Source organism: Gekko japonicus, unplaced genomic scaffold, assembly GCF_001447785.1.
Source record: "Gekko japonicus isolate JY-2015 unplaced genomic scaffold, Gekko_japonicus_V1.1 scaffold627, whole genome shotgun sequence".
Taxonomy (NCBI): Eukaryota; Metazoa; Chordata; class Lepidosauria; order Squamata; family Gekkonidae; genus Gekko; species Gekko japonicus.
This window is the reverse complement of record NW_015173142.1, coordinates 268,564-289,430: the sequence shown is the minus strand read 5'-3', so window position 1 is coordinate 289,430 and position 20,867 is coordinate 268,564. Positions and strand designations below refer to the sequence as shown.

General features: G+C 43.9%; 1 protein-coding gene across 1 annotated transcript in view; it reads right to left on the bottom strand.

Moving 5' to 3' along the window:
* LOC107119719 (adhesion G protein-coupled receptor B3-like) overlaps window positions 1-20,867 on the bottom strand; it is a 253,366-nt gene that overhangs the window by 7,812 nt on the left and 224,687 nt on the right. Inside the window, exons 14-15 of the mRNA XM_015422291.1 lie at window positions 15,139-15,174; window positions 492-596 (exon numbers count right to left, since the gene is read on the bottom strand). Coding sequence (XP_015277777.1) covers window positions 492-596; window positions 15,139-15,174 — 141 coding nt within the window. The remainder of the gene's footprint in view (window positions 1-491; window positions 597-15,138; window positions 15,175-20,867) is intronic.

Here is a 20,867-nt window from a genome sequence, read left to right as displayed (position 1 = left end):
TGGTGATAGAATACCAGGGGCAGAGACAAATCATTTGTTGGCGTGCCAATATAATCAGAGGTGACATCATTGTGCTGGGCTGACACTCTAGGATTCATCCAAAACTTAATTGTTAACTCCCCATTTCCCTCCTGCTGCTCTATCGAGCAGCATCAGGGGGCTCGCACTGGGAGGTATAGCAGGAGACCTGCGCCTCCCCACTCCAACCAGAGAGAAACATTAAAGCATGATGGACATGGCAGAACTGGGTATCTGTGTATCCTCTGCTTCACACAGGGAGATCAGAATGGTTATTTTACCCACACAACACCTCTGGAAAGTAGGTTAAGCTGTGAAGCAATGACTGGCTCAAGGTGCCTCAGTGAGCTTTGAAGTAGGCTCATCTAGAAAGGTGGACTGTAAATAAATAAGAAACACCTCTGTGTAATTGTTAATTTGCACAGCATAATTTATTAAAGTACACACTAGGACTGCAGGAAGTAAGTACTTACCATGCTGCCTGATTTGGGTACATCTCGAAATCTGTCTAGTGTTTGAAATTTCTGATTTAATTCCTGAAACAATTCCATGTGCCTCTTCCTCGTATGCATGACCTTCTGCAAAATGGAATATAATTGCTTAATATTTGACAATGAATCACAACATAGTTTTAAAAGAACCATTATTTCTTCCAACTTAATAAAGCAAATTGAATGTGTCTGGGCTGTCTCTTTTCTATAGACACAAGAAATGGAAATGGACAGCACTGGCTCCTGTTTTGTCTTTGTAATACACTTCCTGCATAGGGTGTGTTGCTTTTTCTCTCTGCCTTTACTGAACAGCCTAAACCAGGAGCTATTTCATTTGTCCCACTGCAGATGTGTCATGAATATAGCAGCCATCTCTGCAAAAGATCTTCTTTGTTTGTCAGTTAACCAATTTTTAAAGAAATGTGCACAACACTGAAAAAGTTAATGTTTTGGAAAATAGCACCATTCAATATTTAATAAGGTAAATGTGAAAGCACCAGTACTGCTTTGTGCAGTAACACAGTAAATGTAAAATAACATTTGTCTGGAATACAGCATCCAGACTTATCATTGTGATGGGTTATTGTGATATGGCAGCAATCAAGGAGCCCCACTAGAACGTATGTTCAGTCAACAGTAACCCCTACAGTGCAGGGTTTAACTGTTCTACAGACATGCCAAGGTATGCTCCATGTCAAACTGGACAAGACGGAAATTACAGGTCCTGCCCATCCTTAAAGGCTTAGTTGCAGGTAGGGATGCTAACCTCCAGGTGGGGCCTGCAGTTGTCCTGGAATGACAACTGACCTCTAGACAACAGCAGTGAGTTCCACTGGAGAAAAGGGCAGCTTCCAAGGGTGGATCATATGGCATCAACATCCCTGCTAAGCTCCCCCCCCAAACTCTGCCCTCCCTAGGCTCCCCCCTCCAAATCTTCAGGAATTTTCCAGCCCAGAGTTGGCAACCTTAGTTGCAGGTGCACCCAGGTGTTTTCCTTTAAAGGCCTATGCTGGGAGGCAGTTTTGATTTGTGAAACCACAAGGGGGCAGAAAGATTAACCATTTTCTCTCTGATTGGCTGTGATCCAAATGGGGGCCCTGTGTGCTTGCAATTATTTTTAATTTTTTATTGTAAATCAAGCCCCCAAACAGGAAAAGAAAACATAATTTGACAAGAATAATGGCAAGCCTATAAAAGGTTTCCGAATAAATATGTCCGTATGCAGTCATTGTCCATCTGTGATACAGTCAAATGTTGATAAAGTGGAAAGGTTCTTACTCCATCAGATTACTGGAGGTGGGCATTTATCTTTATAAATGTAAAATAAGCCTTTTAGTGACAGTAAGGGCACAAAGGGTCCATTTACACTGACCATCAGTTAGTCTTTTTACTAAAAAGGTGCTGTGATGTCCTAAACACACAGATAGACAGACAGACAGACAAACACACACACACTGCTGAACAGATTGCAGATTGAGGTCCATAGAAACAAACAAATATAAGATTTATGGCCATATTCCATTGCTTTGGAAAAATAAGATGATCTAGCTCCTTATTCCATTCTTTTCTGAGTCTTTGTATAGCACATTTATTAATCAACATCAAATATTCATACACAAATATTGTAGGCTAAGCTTTTTAGACAAATGGAGATCCATGATGAACACATGAAGTTGCCTTATACTGAATCAGACCTTTGATCCCTCAAGGGCTCATGTTTACTCAGACTGGCACTGCCTCTCCAGGAGAGGTCTTTCACATCACCTGCCACCTGATCCTTTTAGCTGGAGATGCTGGGGATTGAACCTAGTGTCAGCTATACTGCCATGATGGTTCAGGAGGCCATAGGCTTCCCTTTTCTGTGTACTAATTATTGCTGCATTCCTTCTGTGCTTCTTCTCTGCCGTAACACTGTTATCTGTAAGATGTGTAGGTGGTGTAGTGTCTGGAACTCAGGGAAGACCATGGGAGCGCTATCGGTTCCCAGCTCTGGCTCTAACGGTCTGGAGCTATTCTCCCACGTGCGGGAGTCCGGCTAATTGGCTTAGGGACGGGGTGTGTGTGCATACGAATGCCCAATATCCCATTATGCTTGTAGGGGTGACGCCATTCTTAACAGTGCTTCTGTTAATGCATCTATAGCTCTTCAATAAAGTATAACCTTTCTGATAAGTGTGTACTCCGTTGCTGGCTGTGGAACCTGACACCTAGGATCTTCGGCATGTGAAGCAGATGTTCTACTACTGAGCCTCAACCCCTCTCATGATCTTTTTTTTGCCTAGTTTGATCCTCTGGTTCCTGTTTATCTCTATTATCTTTCTTTTTAGGTTGATTGTAGCATATAAAATTGATTGGTTTCTTTGGGCCAACCCAGTTTGCAGCACTAGCACAGGGAAACATTTCTTGGAAGGACAGATTGATTGTACCAGTGATTTACTCTGACTGGTACTGAAAAGTTTATGAAAATGTATGTGTGCAACTCTTTTCAGCCAACAAACTTCAAACAGGAAGAACCAATCTTCCCATATGGTCAATATTTTTGATTTATAAATTTTGACAATACATGTAGCAGGATTCAAGGAACATGAAATGCATTACACAATTTCAATAAATAACACAAACTGAGTTAGTTTTTATGAACGGGCCAATATCTTCCAACACAAAGAGAAAGGCTTGTTCTGTGATATGTCCAACAATAGCAGATATGTAATGAAAAAGTTCTGCCCTAGATTAGGACTGGTTAATGTGTTAATACATTATTTTCTGCAACCCCCGTGGCTGACATGAAACAAAGGGGTGCTTTTAGAATGCCACCGGGCCACATTTTCATGGAAAATGGAATCTGTTGCAAAACTGTTACTGGCATTCAGAATGCTGAACTCTGATGAACTAAACTGGATTTTTACTGTCTGTGAAACCTAAACTTTCTCAGGATCGTGATGTACCATATGGCAATGCATGTGGGGAAATGAAGGGAGGTGAGGACGATGACAAATGGAGCCTCCCCCTCTTTGTGACCATGTGAGTTTGTGTCACAAATAACTCTGCTTTTCAGAGCCTTCAAGTGACTGATGTTATAGTGAATGCTTCCCTCTAAATGATACAGACTACAGTCTTTTCACTTGGGGGGAGGCTTGTGTAGTTTCCCTATTGCAGCAGCTGCTGCTGTGGCTGCCAATGCCATGCAACAGAACAAGGCTTTCACATGACAAGATTCCCTGTAGTTTCTTTGCCCCAGTCCCCTGGCACTGGCTATCCACACACACACCCAGCTACTGAATATTGCTATATTATTATCATAATATAGCAAAATATGTATCGGGCTCTTTGAATTCCCAGTTTTAAATTTTAAAAATGTCTCTAGCTTCTTTCCTTGAAGAGTTACACTTTTCCACTTATATCTCTGCAATGAAAAGGGTTAGAGACTTATTTTTTTTAAATGAAAGCTGGGAATTCAGAGAACTTGATACACAGATCATTATACATTGTAATAATATTTAATTACAGATCTTTTAAAAAACAAACAAACCTTCCAGTGGCAAGGAGGGGGAAATGGCCATTGCAAGGGCAGGGAAAAAGGCTGCCATGCAGGTAGGAATGGAACAATTCAAACTTTCTTACTGACATGGCAGCCATCCAGGTTTTAATCCAACCTTTTTTCAAATATTCACAGCAAAGCAGGTTTGGGAAAGATTGGAAAGAATCCTGGGAAACTCTGGGAAGTGCACAGATGCACCAGAATGATATGGGGAAGCAGAAACCATCCCACACACAAATCAACAGCATTGAACTTGGGGTAAATAACCTGTATAGAAATGACTAATTCATCATCATCAGGGTATGTAAAGGCAATTCAGGAAAAATGTTTTCACAAGGTATCATTCCTCATTTGAAAGTAATAAACATGCGTAGGACCACCTGTACAAGTACTTATTAGATTGTGATGTCCTGTGGAAATGGTGAGTGTTGTTTCAAGCAAATTAGCACAGGATAAGGGATTATTAGAGCAACTCCGAATTTAAGGAGGTATCTTGGTAGATTAAATTTCTGATGCTAAACGCAGGAACATCATGATTCACAATCTGGGCATAAGACCATAGAAAGCAATTATAAACCAATTAACCTCAAAAGAAATGTGGGGAGAGAACAGGAAACAGTTCTGCAGGATTCAGAGGGAGTCTTCTTGCAAAACATCATGTGTCAGTGAGATAGCTGACCTAGATTTATGAAGGTTGTCTTGCATAAGCAACAAGCTGGAGATTTGCAAGATATTAAACCTACAGCTGCTAATGCTACGTAGCCATCTCATCCCTATATAAATTATAGAAGTGTCTCAGAAGACCGGTTCCACTTCCCAGATGCATATGGGCTTAGGTGAGGAGTCCCTCTGCAGGAAGTGAGACATATTTTGCAGAGTTTATTTTCTTTAACACAAAATGTCACAGGACAGCACATGAAAAGCTGCAATCAAGAACAGTAACTGGGAGAAAACTGAACAAAAGTGAACATTTCATGGCAAATGTGGGCAAGCTAGGTCTCTAAGAGCCAAACAACATGTTACAGAGGGGCACAGGCAGGCATGGGATAATAATTTGGGAATGGTGCCTAAGGAGGACAGGGTTCAGGGAGTAAAGGAAGCTCAATGGGTACCCGATGCCATAGATTTCCCCCCTCCAAAGCTGCCATTTCCTCCAACAGATTTTATCTCTGTCATCTAGGCCCCACCCTGAGGCTGGTAACCCTACTATTATCCATAGGACACTAATTTGCTGACAATTTCCAACAAAACCCACATGATTTAACTAAGCATAGTCCTGGGAGATTAGTGGACAGAAATAAACTGAATGGTGGCCTTTTGGGGTGCTTATAATGGGTTACAAACACTGTCTGCACTGCTGAAAACATCAGCCTTGTATCTCCTCATCCTCCTCTTTCCTGGTAATTACAGAGAAGCAAACAGTTGCCATGACGTTATGTGCTCGGTTTCTCTGCCTCTGCAAGCAATAGCCTATGGGTGGGGCGAGAAAACTTCACATTCTTTTTTTATCCCACCTGAGCTGTTTGAAGGCAGGGTAGATACTTTGGTAACAGACAAGCTAATTTGTTATGGGAGGGAAGGCAGCACGGTATATAGCCTGATTTTGTCAGATCTTGGAAGCTAAGCAGGGTCGGTACTTGCAGGGGAGACTACCAAGGAAGACTCTGCAGAAAAAGGCAGTGGCAAACCACCTCTGCTTGTCACTTGCCTTGAAAACGTCTTGCTGGGGTCTCCATAAATTGGCTGCAACTGAATGACACTTTATGCAGAGACACTTTGTTATACTATGGGTGTGTTCAGACGGCGTGCTGAGAGCGGTTTAAAGTGGTCCGGTTCTGACGCGATTATTTTTGATCTGGATAATCGTGATCACACTTACCTCCCTTATCCTGCCTCACCGCGCAGTCACATCACTCCCCGGCATCTACACTACCACGCATGGGAGCATGTGTCGGTGGGTGTGTTTAAATTTTTTTCTCCGTTTGCGCATGCGCATAGGCACTCATCCATAGAATGGGGCGAAACTACCATGGCGAATGCGCAGAACCAACAGGGCGAATCAATCCAACTCCTCCAACAAAAGACTTCCCTTTAAACGTTTGACCCAAAAATGGCCTCCGTGAGATTCCGAACTCATCTAAACGCTAAAACAAGTGACCGTTTACATTTCAGTTTTCTAAACATGGTAGCAGAGCTCTGCCTATGTGCACACCGCCGATGCATAAAAAATGGCAGGTGAAAAGCAGAAGCCTTGGGCAGCTTTTGAGCAGGGAGGGTGTTTAAACTGGAAGTGGCTTGACACCGGAGGAGCGATCACACAGGGGAAAAATGCAGCTTTAAACAGGAGAGCTGAGAAAACACCACTTTGGGACCTGGTAACAAAATATTCCGGGTTAAAGGGGTTTTGAGCCAGAAGCCAACGGCTGGGGACAGGAGGCAGATGTTGACTGTCTGATCGTGCATATAAAATCTGTTGCTCAGCCTAAGTATGGAATCGGCCTAAATATTCATTACTGTTTTTATTTTGTGAATATTTTAGGTATGTGTAATTGTCTGTGGAGTAAACTCTCCAAGTGTTGCAGTGCTTTCTGTAGTGAATAGGACAAGGTCCTCCCTGGCATGGAAGATTTCCAGTTGTTCTCTCAGAGGACAGGATTTTTTTTCTTTTCAACATGGCCTCATGTGTGGATATTTAAATCCATGGATGGGTGCCATGCTGAGAGAAGGAAGTTTTGTGCAAACTTAGGGAACTCCCAGGTTTTCAGAAAAATCCCACATCTTTTCAAAAGGGGGGATTGCAACCTCCCAAATGAACAACATATGGACAGTGCAGTGGGCAAGCGAGGCAGGCAGGCAAGACAAAAGGGAGGAGGAGTGGGAGCTGCGGCCACAACTCACCACCTGTTGTCAAGGTAGTGACACTGCAAGTATGAGGAGGAGGGGGAAGAGGGTGGATGAAGAGGAGCAAGCAGTTTAGGAACTGCTGACATCCCCCTCACTGAGGTGGTGACACTGAAGTGGGTGGTGGAGGATGAGTGAGATGATTGGGAGTTGCCGTCACTGCCTCCACCGAGGTGGGCAGACACAGTGGGTGGCAGGTGGGCAGAGTGGTGGGGAGGCGGGAGAGAGGGAGAGTGAATAGGGCGCACACCTATTCATTTCAGCTGCCATCTCCTCAGTTTCTCCTCCTCAGCCCAGCCAAGAAACAGGGCAAGAAACTAGCCGTGTCACCTTCTCCATCCCCACCCACAGCACTTCGGCAAGCCAGCTTGAGTTGGGGCTGATGGCAGAAGCTGGCTGTGGGGAGGGCCTGTGGGGTTAGTGCACAGAGTTGCCACAGCCTCCAGGAGGGAAGGAAGCTTCCTGGGGAAGGAGATGTGTGATGCATACTGGCACTGTTTCTTTCCCTCCTGGGGAAACAGCAGAGAATATGAAGGAGGAATGTTAGGTGGAAGCGGGGAGGGGGAGAGTGCAGAGGGACATGAAAAGGGGGGAATTTCCCCTTGAGTTTCTCACAGGTCTCCACTTGTAATAATGCTACTGCTACTTTGCTCTCGCTCCAAGTGGGTTTTTTTTAAAAGAAAAGACAAAGTCTTTGGGAAGCCATAGTCTCACCTGGAAGCCCTCTCCCAATACTAGCAGACATATGGGCTGTGTTGACTCATCCATGGGGGAAATGCAGCCTACTTACGCCCCGAGATGCTCTCTTACTATTATTTTAGACATGCTACGATTAAGCACTGGTGTGATACACAATTTCTGCCATGCCTGACTGAAATTTGGGACTGAATTTCACTTATTAGTTTGAACTAACCAGCAAAATCTTTATGTAGCTCCAATATGATTTAAAATGCCAAGATCTTTCCCTGGGATTCTTTATTTGGCTTCTAAAGATATGATGAAAAACACAGAAAATGGCAGGTGAATTTCCTACTGTTCCCCAGAAATATTTCTCCTCATAAGTCATGCTCCCAGTTTGGTGTAGTGGTGAAGAGTGGCAGGATTCTAAGCCCCCTGCCACATGGGGGGGGGAGCACGGGCAAAGTGCAGCTTTTGAAAGCCGCACCAAAAGAGACACGCGGTGGCAGGATTACATAGATCCCCTGAACCGCCGCACAGTTCCTCCCTGGCACGATCAGATGCCGGGGGGAGGGGGGAAGCCACTGAAGACAGAGCGCAGCAGCCAAACTGCGCATGTGTGCACATGTGCAGTTCAGCCGGGAGCCTGGATTGCTCCGGACGACGGGCGCGCCGGCGATCCCACGGCCGCGCTTGATGCGGCGTTCCTGGTAAGCCCTCCTCTGTAGGAGGTTCTTTTTTGCAGCGGGTTTTCCGGCTTTAGGGACGGATCGGGGACGGGTGTGCACCGCTTCCCAGATGTTGCGGTGAGATCACGCCCGTTTGCTGCGCCCCCGATCCGTCCCTCTCCCGGGCCAAAACCTTCCGTGTGACCGGGACCTAATTTGGAGAACCAGGCTTGAGTCCCCACTCCTCCACCTGAAGCCAGCTGGGTGACCTTGGGCCAGTCACAGCTCTCTCAGAACTCTCTCAGCCCCACCTACCTCACAAGGTGACTGTAGTGAGGAGAGGAAGGGAATGAAATTGTAAGCTGCTTTGAGACTCCTTTGGGTACTGAAGGGTGGGGTATAAACCAATTCTTTTCCCACAAAACCTTAGCAGGAGATGCATTTGATACTGCGACTCCATTTCACACAGAGGCTTTGGAGAGCAAGTTTTCCCCTCCATCATGCCCACTGAATAGAGAGTCTTGCTTGTAACTATAAATAGCTGCTATGGATGTACACACCACAAATCTGATGAAGTGATCTCTGACTCACAAATGTTTGTACTGGAATAATTTTTTTTGGTCTTTAAGGTGCCACGGGACTTCTATTTTATTTTTCTGCAACAGACCAACTCTGGAATAACCTTCCTAAAATAATATTCATGTGTCTGAGGAAGTGTGTGTGCACATGAAAGCTCGTACCCTGAATAAAACTTTGTTGGTCTTAAAGGTGCCACTGGACTCAAACTGTGTTCTTTCTGGACTTCTTTTTCTACATTTAGTTCTGATTCTGAGTCACTTCTGTATTCACTAAGCACGCTAAAATATGTGCTAAATGCTGAATGTTCTGAGTCACCCCATAGTACCAGAGCTTGGCTGGGTTCTCTTTTTTCTCTGCCCTACCCAATGAGACAAAAGAAGGCATAGGCTGCTCTAGAATGCAAACAGAAGGCAGTGGGCAACCGTTTCCTAGCTATGTGTGGAAGATAATTGACTGGGACATAATCGCAGGCAATTTCCTGGGGAATAAACTGGTCTAGGCTCAAGCCATAGGTGCCTCTCCAGCTAAGGGAGGATCACATTGAGCTCCCGGCACTGCTGACGCTGATCTTGGGCATCCTAATCCGGATGCTCAAACCATGTATGTGGGCCTCAGAGCAACTGGAAAACTGTAAGTGGCAACTCTATTCCAGTTACATTGCCATACATGCCCCTCATATGTTGCCATAGTGATGTTTGTGGTTCCCTGGGTCAATGCTGCTTCCCATTAAGTTCCAAAAGACACCACAGTTGGAAAACTTAACAAAATATACAGGCATTTTTATAAACACTTTGATAGACAACTGAAAATATGTCACAGGATGACTGATAAAGGAGAACAAAATGTTTGGACTTGCATGGTATTATTTATCAGATGCGGAAATCTGCTCTCCTTAGCAATAGGAAGGATGTCTTCAAATCAGTTGCCATAGAGAAAAATTCTAAGAAAGAACCACACTGAATTTCTGACCTTATAAATGGAAGTGTGTGACTCACAATTCCTATGCAGTTCTGTGATTACATAATTTTCCTTATACTTAAACAAATTGTAATTGCTTGATTGGTTGGTTAATGCATCATATTCTTCCTACTTGGTATTTAGTTTCATAAAAATTGTTAAATTGGGCGCCTTTAAAAAGTTTTTTTTTCTTTTTGAGCACGGACAAAGTGGGCATAGCAATTGCAGTCTAGTGAGTCCAAAATCGGCAATGCTTTGTATATTTTCTTTGTCTCACGTGGCAAAAATAGCCCTGTGGCAACAATAGTTCTGGGGATATTAAGGCACGGAGGGGGAAGGAATGGGAATGTGCAGCAGGCTTCAGTCTCCCTCAATGGGTAGAGGTTGGGGCAAGGTCATCAAGCCCAGTTCCTCCTCCATGCCTTGATTTGATTTATTTAATTTGTATACTGCCCCTCCCAGCCAAGGCCAGCTCAGGGCAGCTTACAGAACAGAGTAAAAATTCCAAGAATACATATAAAAACACAGCAACAGTTAATATAAATACAATATTAAAACCAAGCAGATAATAAAGTGCTAGCATAGTTCTTCACTTTTAATGTCAGCTCCATTGGTCTGCTTCAGTTGCTTTGCTTCAGTTGTTTTTTTTGGAGGGGGGGGTTGGTTCGGGCAATAATTAAAGGGACCAGCGGATCAGGGCTCTTCCACCACACAGTGTCAATTGTTGTTGGTAATGGTAGTGGTGATCAGTGTTCCCTCTAAGCTGAGTTAGTGTGAGCTAGCTCACAGTTTTTTAGCCTCCAGCTCACACATTTTGTCTTAGCCCAGGAAGGATTGTTCCAGAGCAAACTAATTTATGCAGCAGCCAAATTACTCACTCACAACTTTAATGCCAGTAGCTCACAAAGTAGAATTTTTGCTCACAAGACTCCACAGCTTAGAGGGAGCATTGGTGGTTCCGTGGTGGTAGTGGTGGCAGCTCTAAAGGCTTGGTGGAAGAGCTCCGTTTTACAGGCCCTGCAGAACTGTAGAAGGTCCCGCAGGGCCCTGATCTCCTCTGGGAGCTCATTCCACCAGAGTGGAAAGCCCTGGCCCTACTTCTGGTTCTTACCTTTAACACCCTTTATGGCCAGGGACCTACATAACTGAGGGACCACCTTTCCCCATATGTACCCCAGAGAGTGCTGCGATCAGGGACCCAGAATCGGCTGGTCCTCCCAAGCATTAAGGAGGCCAGGTTGAGGACAACTAGGGCCTTGATACCCCAGAATCATCACCCACAAAAAGATAATGTTTCTAGAAAAGAGCAGAATCATACTCCATCAGTGCTTTTGTGTCTCTACTTGAACTGGTTTGGTATTTCTGTAGCACCAGGCACAGTTTCTTCTTGGGACATATTTATTATCAGTCTTCTCAACATTCCTGGGAAGGGGACATGGCTCCGTAGTAGAACACCTGCATGGCAGGCAAAAGGTTCAGTCCCTGGTAACTCCAGTTAAAAGGTGATGTTGTGGTGATCGTATACAAACAGAATAGGGATTCTGCTTCTTTAAAGGGCTCCAGAACAGGGGTCCTTCCTGGGCTAAGACAAAAATGTGTGATCTCCTCCTCATTCCCCCCTCCCCTCCTCTCTCCAGCCAGTAGTCTGAGGGCAGCTCCCTAGCGAGGACAGGCATTCCCCTGGCATACTCATCCCATCATAGGACAACTTGGAGCCGGGTTAAAAAGCCACTATGTCACAGTGGTGTTTTTGGTTCCCTGCGCATTCATTGCGCATGGCTGGATGTCTGAATGTAGGGGAGCGTGCACAGAATGGATCTGGCAGTCTGAACCTGCAGATGCGTTCCCACTAGAGAGGTTTTTTGAATTTTTGCCTTTATGCATGCACATGTGCACTTATGCACATGCATGCGCACACATGCATTTTGAAAAATTTCCAGGCAGCGCACTCTGTGGCTGAGGCACTGCAGTAATGTGGATACTTGACCACGGGATGTCTGCGTGGGTAACCCGCAGCAGGGTGTGTCATCTGGATATATGCCCTGCAACACTTTAAACCAGTACAATTAGAGGCGGCACCATATCAGGCCAAGCTGCCTGTGTGACCACAGCCTTAGAGCACTTAAAGATGGCCTTAAATAGAGTCACCTTAGATGGAACCTGATATTCTGCGGTGGATGAAGAAGAAGAAAAGGTAACTGGGTACTAAGCATCCTCTATGGAGGTAATACATGCACAAAGCTACCAATTATAATGGATTCCTGCTTTCACAAGATTTCCCATTCCACAGTCTGTGCTTCTGCCTCAGTTCCTGGCAATGTAGTGAAGCCCAAACAGCTTTATAACCATCATCCCCAAATCTAGTCCATAGTCTAAATTTTGAGGCTACTGGGCAATTTTACCAATTTCCAGAAAAACATCAGGCCATAGAATACTTTCCTGTGCTGGTGATCCATTAACCCTTGTGTTGCTGTAATACACTCCAGATCAGATCATTTTGGTGACTCGCATCCGGTTAACGTAAAATGCATATTTAATTTTACTTATGATGAATGAAAAATCTGTCCTACATATTAAGAACATTCACTGCGTAATCAAACATCGTCCTGCAGTCATGGGAGGAAGTCAGGTTCTAGTTTTCAGGTGCATACCATGACCCTCTTCTTAGTAAGTCTAGTTGGAGGTGACAATGTATATTTCTTGGACTTGAGGCACTTAATTAAGGAAAATTAATGAAATTGCTATCCCCCCCCCCATTCTCTGCCTCAGAAAGAAACCCATGCGTTTCAATTAGCACTAGAGACAAAGCTGAGTAACTGCTGGAATTTATATGTTCAAAAGGAGACTGCTTTTAGCCCAATAACCTTGGTTCAACTTGAGATATTTGTTCTATTTATCATAGCTTAATATATTCTCTGTAATCCACTCACACATAGTGGAACATTTATACCACACTCCAAACACCAATTTTTCTTCCTCTCCTCTTTTAACATTTTTATACTAAAAAGGTAGCCTTAAGAAGAATTCTGGAGAACTTGAGAAAAATTGCTCATTACTTATGACATTTTAGCAGGTCCTATTAAAAAGATATTACACCAATGTTATTTTTGATTTTTTCCCCTTAAGGACCCATAGCAGCTTCCTTAGAGAGTACAGTTACTGTTTTTGACATAGCGTTATTATCAGGTAAATGATAATGGTAAAGTAGAATCTTTCCAGAAATGCAAGGGTCTTCACAGCATATCTTGCACTGTTTACCATCTGTGCCTGTTCACATCAATATGGATGACTTTTCAAATTACAGCTAGTACATGCTTCTCAAAGGATGATAAAATGATCCCTAAGTGTATATTGGCTAGGCAAACATTTTGAGGCCTCAGCTTCACAAGAACACATAATTAATTATATCAGGTATTTAACTTACATGAACAGGAAGCTTATGTGTAAACCAACTTCCCACAAATCTTTAATATTCACTGAACCACCAGAAGTGAATGTGTGTTTGTGTGAGTATGTGCGTGTGGAGGTTAATGTTCTGCACATCTCCACTCTTAACATATTTCTTGAAAGTAGCATCCACGGAAGCCAATAATACTTACTGTAAGGTAACAGCTGTCAGCTCAGCGGGGTGTTAACCCAATAAACCCCACTAATCTCATACATATTTTGTCTTGTGAGTGATTATGTCTAAGATTCAAGTAGCACCCTCATTGTACCTGGAGATAAAAATCAACTAAATAATAAAGCCCATGCTTACCACCACTTTCTAACATTCAGAAGGACAACAGTGCAATCCTGTGCCAAGTTACCCCACTCTAAGCTCACGGAATTCAATGATCATAGACTGGAGTAACACTGCATAGGACTGCATTGTACATGTAAATGCCAGATGTCCTGAAGGCAGATGATTATTGACTGCCCTTCCCAGAAACCAGGCTCAAGGCAGTTTACAGTGATATAAAACCAGCAAAGGAACAATTAAAATGATAAAACATTAGATTCTAGAAAAAAACCAAGATGGCATCCGAGTCTGAGTATCAAAGCAGGTGCTTACAATGTTTATTATGAAGGAACCAGGGACAAAGCAAAAAGTTTGCATGCAGAAGGTTCAAGGTTTCTCCATTTTATAGGGTGCCATCTAGGAAGGCTGGGAGCTTGGAGAAACCTTGCGAGTCAGAGACAGTACAGAATGAAATGGACCAATGTTTGTAAGTTTCATAACCGACCTGTAGGTTTGGTCCCCACTGGTGACTTTGGTAATTCTATCTCCACTGAGGTCCCAGGAGGCCAGAAATACTAGGGATAAATGGGGATGGGATGCGTGTATGACTTCCTCCACTACTTCAAAGTCCACTGCAGCATGCAATGGGTCTTGCTCATTATTAGTTGAAACCTGTCCTGGCTAATGCCTTGACAGCTGGCAGGGGGTTTCTTTTATCCAACCTCAGAGTTCAACAATGGCTATCTTGCAGTGCAAGTTTTTAAAGGCACACTGGTATGTAAATGAGATCCAGGCTTCTCTTCTCATGGGTGAAGCCATAATCCTTAAGAGAGATGGCATTGGCCACTTCAAAATAATTGATAGATTTAATTTATGGGAAGGGGAGGGGGAATGATTCTGGCACCTCTGAACAGAAGATATGGAGCTTAGGAAATAGCTTTTACCTTTAAATCCCTAAAAGGTGATTTGAATTTTTATTTGCATTTTGTAATGTTCTTTGAATCTCAGCAAGAAAGGGAGACTATAAGGTAAGCAAGCAAATAAACAAATCTGGGACAAAGGGCAATCTTACAAAGACAAAAAAGAAGCCGTGGTACAAACATAGCCTACCTTTTCGTTTAAGAAGTATCTTCAAACGTTTTAAAAACAAAATCACATCACCAAAATGACAAATGAATTCCACAAGCAATACACAATTGATTCAGCTGCTGTACGAAACTTTTGAAGAAGTCCACTACTGTTAAGGAGCTCACTTGAATCAGATGGGTGTGGCTTGATACGTAAATGACAACAAGCAACTTTCCCTGGAGAGCAACCAAGGAGAATGCTCTCTCCAGTAACTATCTGCCCAATCTCTAAAAAGTGATTAAACAAGGCCTCAGAAGAAGGAAATGGAAGAAAGCCATCCTTTAGGTACCCTTGGGCCAGACTCAGTGGAGCAAAACATGCACCACATGAGGTTTACGACACAGTGAAAACATCTCATTGTCCCATATAAAAGAAATGTATTAAAGCAAACCTATCACATTCATTTTGCTTTAAATCAAAAACACTTTGAACTAGCAGCAATAATATAGGTAAACTTACTTCAAAGTCGAGGTCCGAATAACGCGATTTTCTTCTCTAATAAACATAGGAGAGGGGGAAAAAACACTGTGTATTAACTTAATTTTGAACTGTACATCTGAACATTTCTATTTTCCTTTATTTAATACTGATATTTTTAGCTTAGTGTCATTTAACATTTGGTGGAACCATAGCAGTATGTCATACCAGATTCCATTTGCTTACCACATAGGGGACCTCCGTAATCAAGACACCGTTTGTTAAATTACTGCTCCAATTTTTGCAAAAGCAAGAGATTACAGATAGTGTCCCAAACTAAGTACTTAGAATAGTTCTTTTCTACTACCAGGTAGCTTTCACAGTCACAGATCCACATGGGTCATGTCTCTATAGATAATGGTCAATAATTTTTTCAAATCACGGTTGATATTTTTAAAGGCAAAACCAAATATATGTTTGCTGTGCAGCTACCCCTTTGCTTGTGTTTAACTGTGTAGATCTACCCTAGAAAAACCTGCTTACTACACACTGCCATCTGGCCATCTTCTGACAAGAAAGCTTTTAAAAGTTAGCCATCTCAAAACATTATTAATGCTAATTGCCCAATTTGTTATTTCGGAGATTCCAATGAAATCCCCCCCCCTTCTCCAAGAATCCCCTATACCGCCTGCTTTCTGGCCCAACACTTTCATCTCTGTAGCTGCATTATTTTAAGTGCTACTAAACATATGAAACTACTTTATACCAAGTCAAATCATTGGCCATCTAACTCAGTATTATGTATAACTAGCAACTGCTCCAAAGTTCTGAGGTGGATATGCTGCTGAGGTTCTTTTGTATGAGGATGCCAGGGAAGGACAGACTGGGAGAGGAAAATGGCCCTGAAAAAGGTCTCCACACCAACCCCAAAGAGGAAGGAAGAGGCAACTTCACCAGAAACTTTTTTCCAAAGTCCCCCATGGGGCTTGGATGGCCTGGGAGCTCCCCTGTGCAGAACTTGGGTGTTACCTGACCTGGGCCATGCACCGCCTCCCCTGGGCTGTACAGGCCTTGGGAAAACCACACAGGCCTCAGGTGAGCAGAGCATTACCACCACCAGGCTATGCAGACTTTGGCTGGACCTCCCTGAGCCAAGCAGGTCTCTGGAAAGCTGGGAACCTCCATACATTGGGGGACTGTGTTGCTTGCCTCCCAAAGCAGGTCCTTATTGCCACTGGACTGACCTGGTCCAAGTGGGGAGATGTCATAATGGCAGATTCACCCCTGGTGCCAGAGACTGAAACAGAACCTTCTATATTCAAAGCATGTATTTGTCTACTAAGTCATGTCCTCTCCACCTAAAAACAGGGCTTCCAAATCTAGATTTGGGGATTCCTGGACATCTGGGAATGTTGCCGGGGAGGGGGGAATTCACTGGGGGGGGGGGATGCGATGCCATATAGTCCACACTCCAAAATATTTGTTTTCTCCAGGGAAACTGATCTCTGTTGTCTGGAGCTCAGCCATAATTCTATGAGGACTTCAGGCCCCACCTTGGGCTTTGTGACTCTACCTAAAATGGGTTGTCATAAGGGAACTAGAGGTGGTCAGTCATTGGCTGGCCACTCTTGGGAGCAATTGAGGGTGTGTGCAGAAATTGCCATTCCATGATGATCTAGGAAATCTCCAAATCTCTATGATTTCTACCAGAGATTTGGGAACTCCTAGAATGCTGCATGATGCTGTGATGCCACTTTTGGGTACAAACCTAGACGTGATGTCATGACATCATGTGATGCCAACCCCTTGTTTTTTACCACTGTCCCATCAAGCAGCAGTGGGAACCCAGAGGCCAGTGTGGGAGGCAGCACAACACAGCAGAAAACCTGGCAGCCCTAATAGTGAACCCGTAACTCACTTTGGAAACCAAAACACCCGGAGGGGATAAAGTCATGCCTTGAATCTGGTGCCTGTCACATTACTCTTGCAAAATTAAACATTACAAAGGGATTAAGTTATTTAGGATTAAGATCCTAAGGTGCTGTTCAATTGGTGCAGCAGCAGTTCCTCTATTTGAATGGCTTTTCTGGATGCAGAGGAGAAGAGGGAGATTTTCACCAGTTCCCTTTTCCTACTGTAGGCTCCCAATTTGCTCCCCATGGTGTTCTTCCTAATGAAGGCGGGGGATGAAGGTTCCAGTGAGAGAGGGAGGTGGAGAAGTTGACTTCCAGCATGACTCCACAAGTGCTGCTAAGGATCCAAGCAATAATTTCTTTTGATTACTCAAGCCAGAAAGTAAAGTTGTTACTGCTCAATTCTATCCAAGTTTGTTCAAAAGTGCGTCCACTACCCTGAGTTCGACTAGGCTTATTCTCAACTATGCACAAGACTGCAGCCTTAGTGGTAAAACAATAGTAGTTGAAAGGCAAAGCCTGAGTTTTCCCTTATTTCTTAATTAAAGAGACTATTAAAATAAATGCTAGATCAGCTGTGCCACAAAAAGGAAGGTTTAAACCTTGGACAAAGGTTTAAACATTGAGAATGATGATGTTTTGCCAAATACGGCCGTAGAGGGAGAGACAATTTCTTCAGACATCACACAGTGCATGTAGCCCCATGAAGGCAACTGCTGAGTCAGTAGTTAATTAGGTGGTTTAAATTGTCATTTTGAAACAATTTGCAACATCATTTTTACCAATGTATTTGACAGCCTGTTATGAATCCAACACAGAAGGGTGTAGTCTGTTGAAGCTGGTATGTTGGGGTGTGTGTATGGAATGACAGGGTTAGAACATACTTTGCATTCTGCTTGCTTGTTTGCTCACAAGTGAGGCAAGTATTGCAGCTTTATGCATGTATGGGCAGAACTGTGTGATTAGGCTTATGTGCCCACTGGACTCCAGTGGCAGCTTAAGCTTCATGGTAAAGATGGGCAAGTTCCACACTGTACCAACCTTCCTGCAATGCAGTTTGTTTGGCTAGTCGTCACAGCTGGAAGCCTGGCTGTGAAGTGTACCATTTATATGCACTGTAACTTTGAAAGTGTATGTGCATTTCAAACATTTCAAGTGGGAGTTATCCATTTAACTCTGCATTACAGAAGAGCCATGTGCTATGACTTTGCCTTTCTGATATGCACATGATGAGACCAAGGGTGAATGTTCCACAAGAAAAGGAACAGTCTGCAGCTATGCATCAGAACAGAAAGACAGTAATGTGGTATGATTCTGAGCCAAAGGTTGCATTTGCTTGCTAGAACAAACGGCAGGTGTGGATGGGGGAGAGTCTTCCTGAATTTTTTAAAATTGTGCAACAAGAGGACTATCTAGTTGGCCTTATGCACACATCCGTGAACAGTGCCCCCCCCCATGAGTGCTGTGGGTTGCCAAGGGGGTAATGTTTTTGCATGTGGGTGACAGGAAAGTCCCATACCCACTGGGGAGGAGGAAGATGCAGTTGGCAAATGTTCATTACATGCACAGTTGTTTAATAGTTGTGGGGTACCTAATGGGTTGGATCCAGCCACAAGGCGTTTGTTCAGGCAGGTTCTGCGATACCCATCACAGCTTTTTGGGGCGGCAAAAGGGGACATGAAGCTGATTTTATACTGAATCAGGCCATTGGTAAGTACTGTCTACTTAGACTGGCAGCACCTCTCCAGGGTCCCAGGTAGAGGTCTTTCACATCATCTGCTCCCTGGTCCGTTGAGCTGGAGATGCTGGGGATTGAACCTGGGACTTTCTGCATGAAAGCAGGTGCTCTACCACTGAGCCACAGCTCCTCCCGTTTTCACCTGTGGATCTACCCCAATGTTCTTCCATCAAATGTGTGTCAATAGCAGGGAAATAATTTTTTTCAGTTGGACAACTGAAACCAGCACCTGCCCAAAATGCTGGAGTGTTGTAGTACACACATTTCACACATGTTTAAATTGTATTTTTGCTTTATTTTGTAAGCTGCCTTGAAAGTCCCAGATATAGGAGAAAAGCATAGCACAAATGTTTAAGTAATAAATAAATAAATTCTAAGAGTGATTTAGGGCAAATGGTCTAACAATGGGCATGATAAATGTACTAAATGGAAAATAAGTTTCTAATTGTTCTGGTTTAGTTTTAAGGGGGGGAAATGATATGGAATGATAGGGAATGAATGCATACCATGAATACTCTTAATACACTGAGCTGCCTCCTAGAATTTATTTAATAATACCCTCTTGATGATGTGATAGTTTGGTGTTATTTCAGAAGACAAACATGCATGGGGGAAAGAACTACCATAACTGTGTTTACGTGGGTCGGGGGGAATTAGAATTAACCCTCTTTCTTTTTCTTTTTTTTTGCAAAGTCTTCGATATTATTTCAGCTGTATGGATTCTGAAAATGTGTGAGTCATGGTCGTTCTGTGGCCCTTTGGTACCTCTGGCACCTATGCTCTATTCAGATTTTGCATGGAAGTAATTAAAACTCTTGGTACCGGCTTCTGTTTCCAAGGCACAAATGTGTGCTCAATCCAACTCAAACTCTATTGTCTCTGAGGTTCAATATTTTCAAGCACAGCATGTATCTGTGGCATAGTGGAGCTGCCACTTTCTGCTAACCCCTTCACAATTATCCGCTGTTTTAGGAAGCAATGAGAGAACTTCAAGGAAGACAGCAATTTAGTCATAAAGCCAGGCCCGTAGCCAAGATTTTTTAAGTCGGGGGGCATTTTAATTTCTCGGGGGGCACTGGTTAACTTAATTAAAGGTGATTTAATTAACTCCCTCTGCCTCCCAGCCCCCAAATGGAGGCTGAAAAGTTTCAAGTGTGCTTATTTCCTGCGGGGGGGGGGGGATTGTTTGTTTGTTTGCTACGGAGGGATTAGGCAACTGGTGCTAAAGATCTCCCAGGATCATTCCTTGCCATGACCTCCCCCTGGCATAGGCTTGCCAAGCCCCCGCTGAGGATGGGGGAACCCCTGCTTTAAATAGTCCTTCCCCGCTTTTTAAAAATTGGGCCCTGGGGAAAAAAATGGCGGCCGGAAAGTGACGCTCTAGGATTTAAGTCCTCCAAGTCTCTATGGCTAAGAAAACCATAGAGACAAGGGCTAGAGCGTCAGTTTCCAGTTCCCTCTAGTGTGCACCAGTGCAAGGTCTCGTGGTGGGTGTGGACATCTGGTGCTTTAGTTTTTGTCCTCATAGCGTGGCCGGCGGTCTCTCTCTGAGCCTCACCGCCTGGCTTCATTGCAGCGGTTCCTGAACCCCCCCCCCAGCCTAGTGTGACGGTAAGTATTGGGGACCATAAGGTTTTGGGCTGCTGGGGGCGGATGGCGGGCCAGGCCCTTGCCTTGCCACTACTCAGTTGCGCTGCGCAGCCAGCTATTCCTGCATGCCCCATTGCTTCCCTGAGCCTCTCTGCTATTGCCCAGGGAAGTGGCGGTGGGGGGGGGCATGTTTAAATCCCTTTCTTTCCTTCCCCGAGATCAGGAAAGGAAAGAAAGGCATTGTAAAAACATGCTGCTTCCCTTTCTAAACTTTTCCAGCTGCTCCTCACCCTTTTGCCCCCCCCCCAAAAAAAAGCGAGAGGGAAGGAAGGGATGCTTCTGGCTGCCTGTCTGTCTACTTTCCTTCCTATTGTCTTTCTGTCTGTCTGTCTTCTTTCCTTCCTTTCATTTTTCTTTCTTTTACTCCTCACTCCCCATCTGTTTTCTACCTCTCACTTCCTTCCTTTCTCTTTCTTTCTCTCTGTCTTTTTCTTACTGTTTTTTCCTCTTTCTTTATTTCTCTTTTTCTC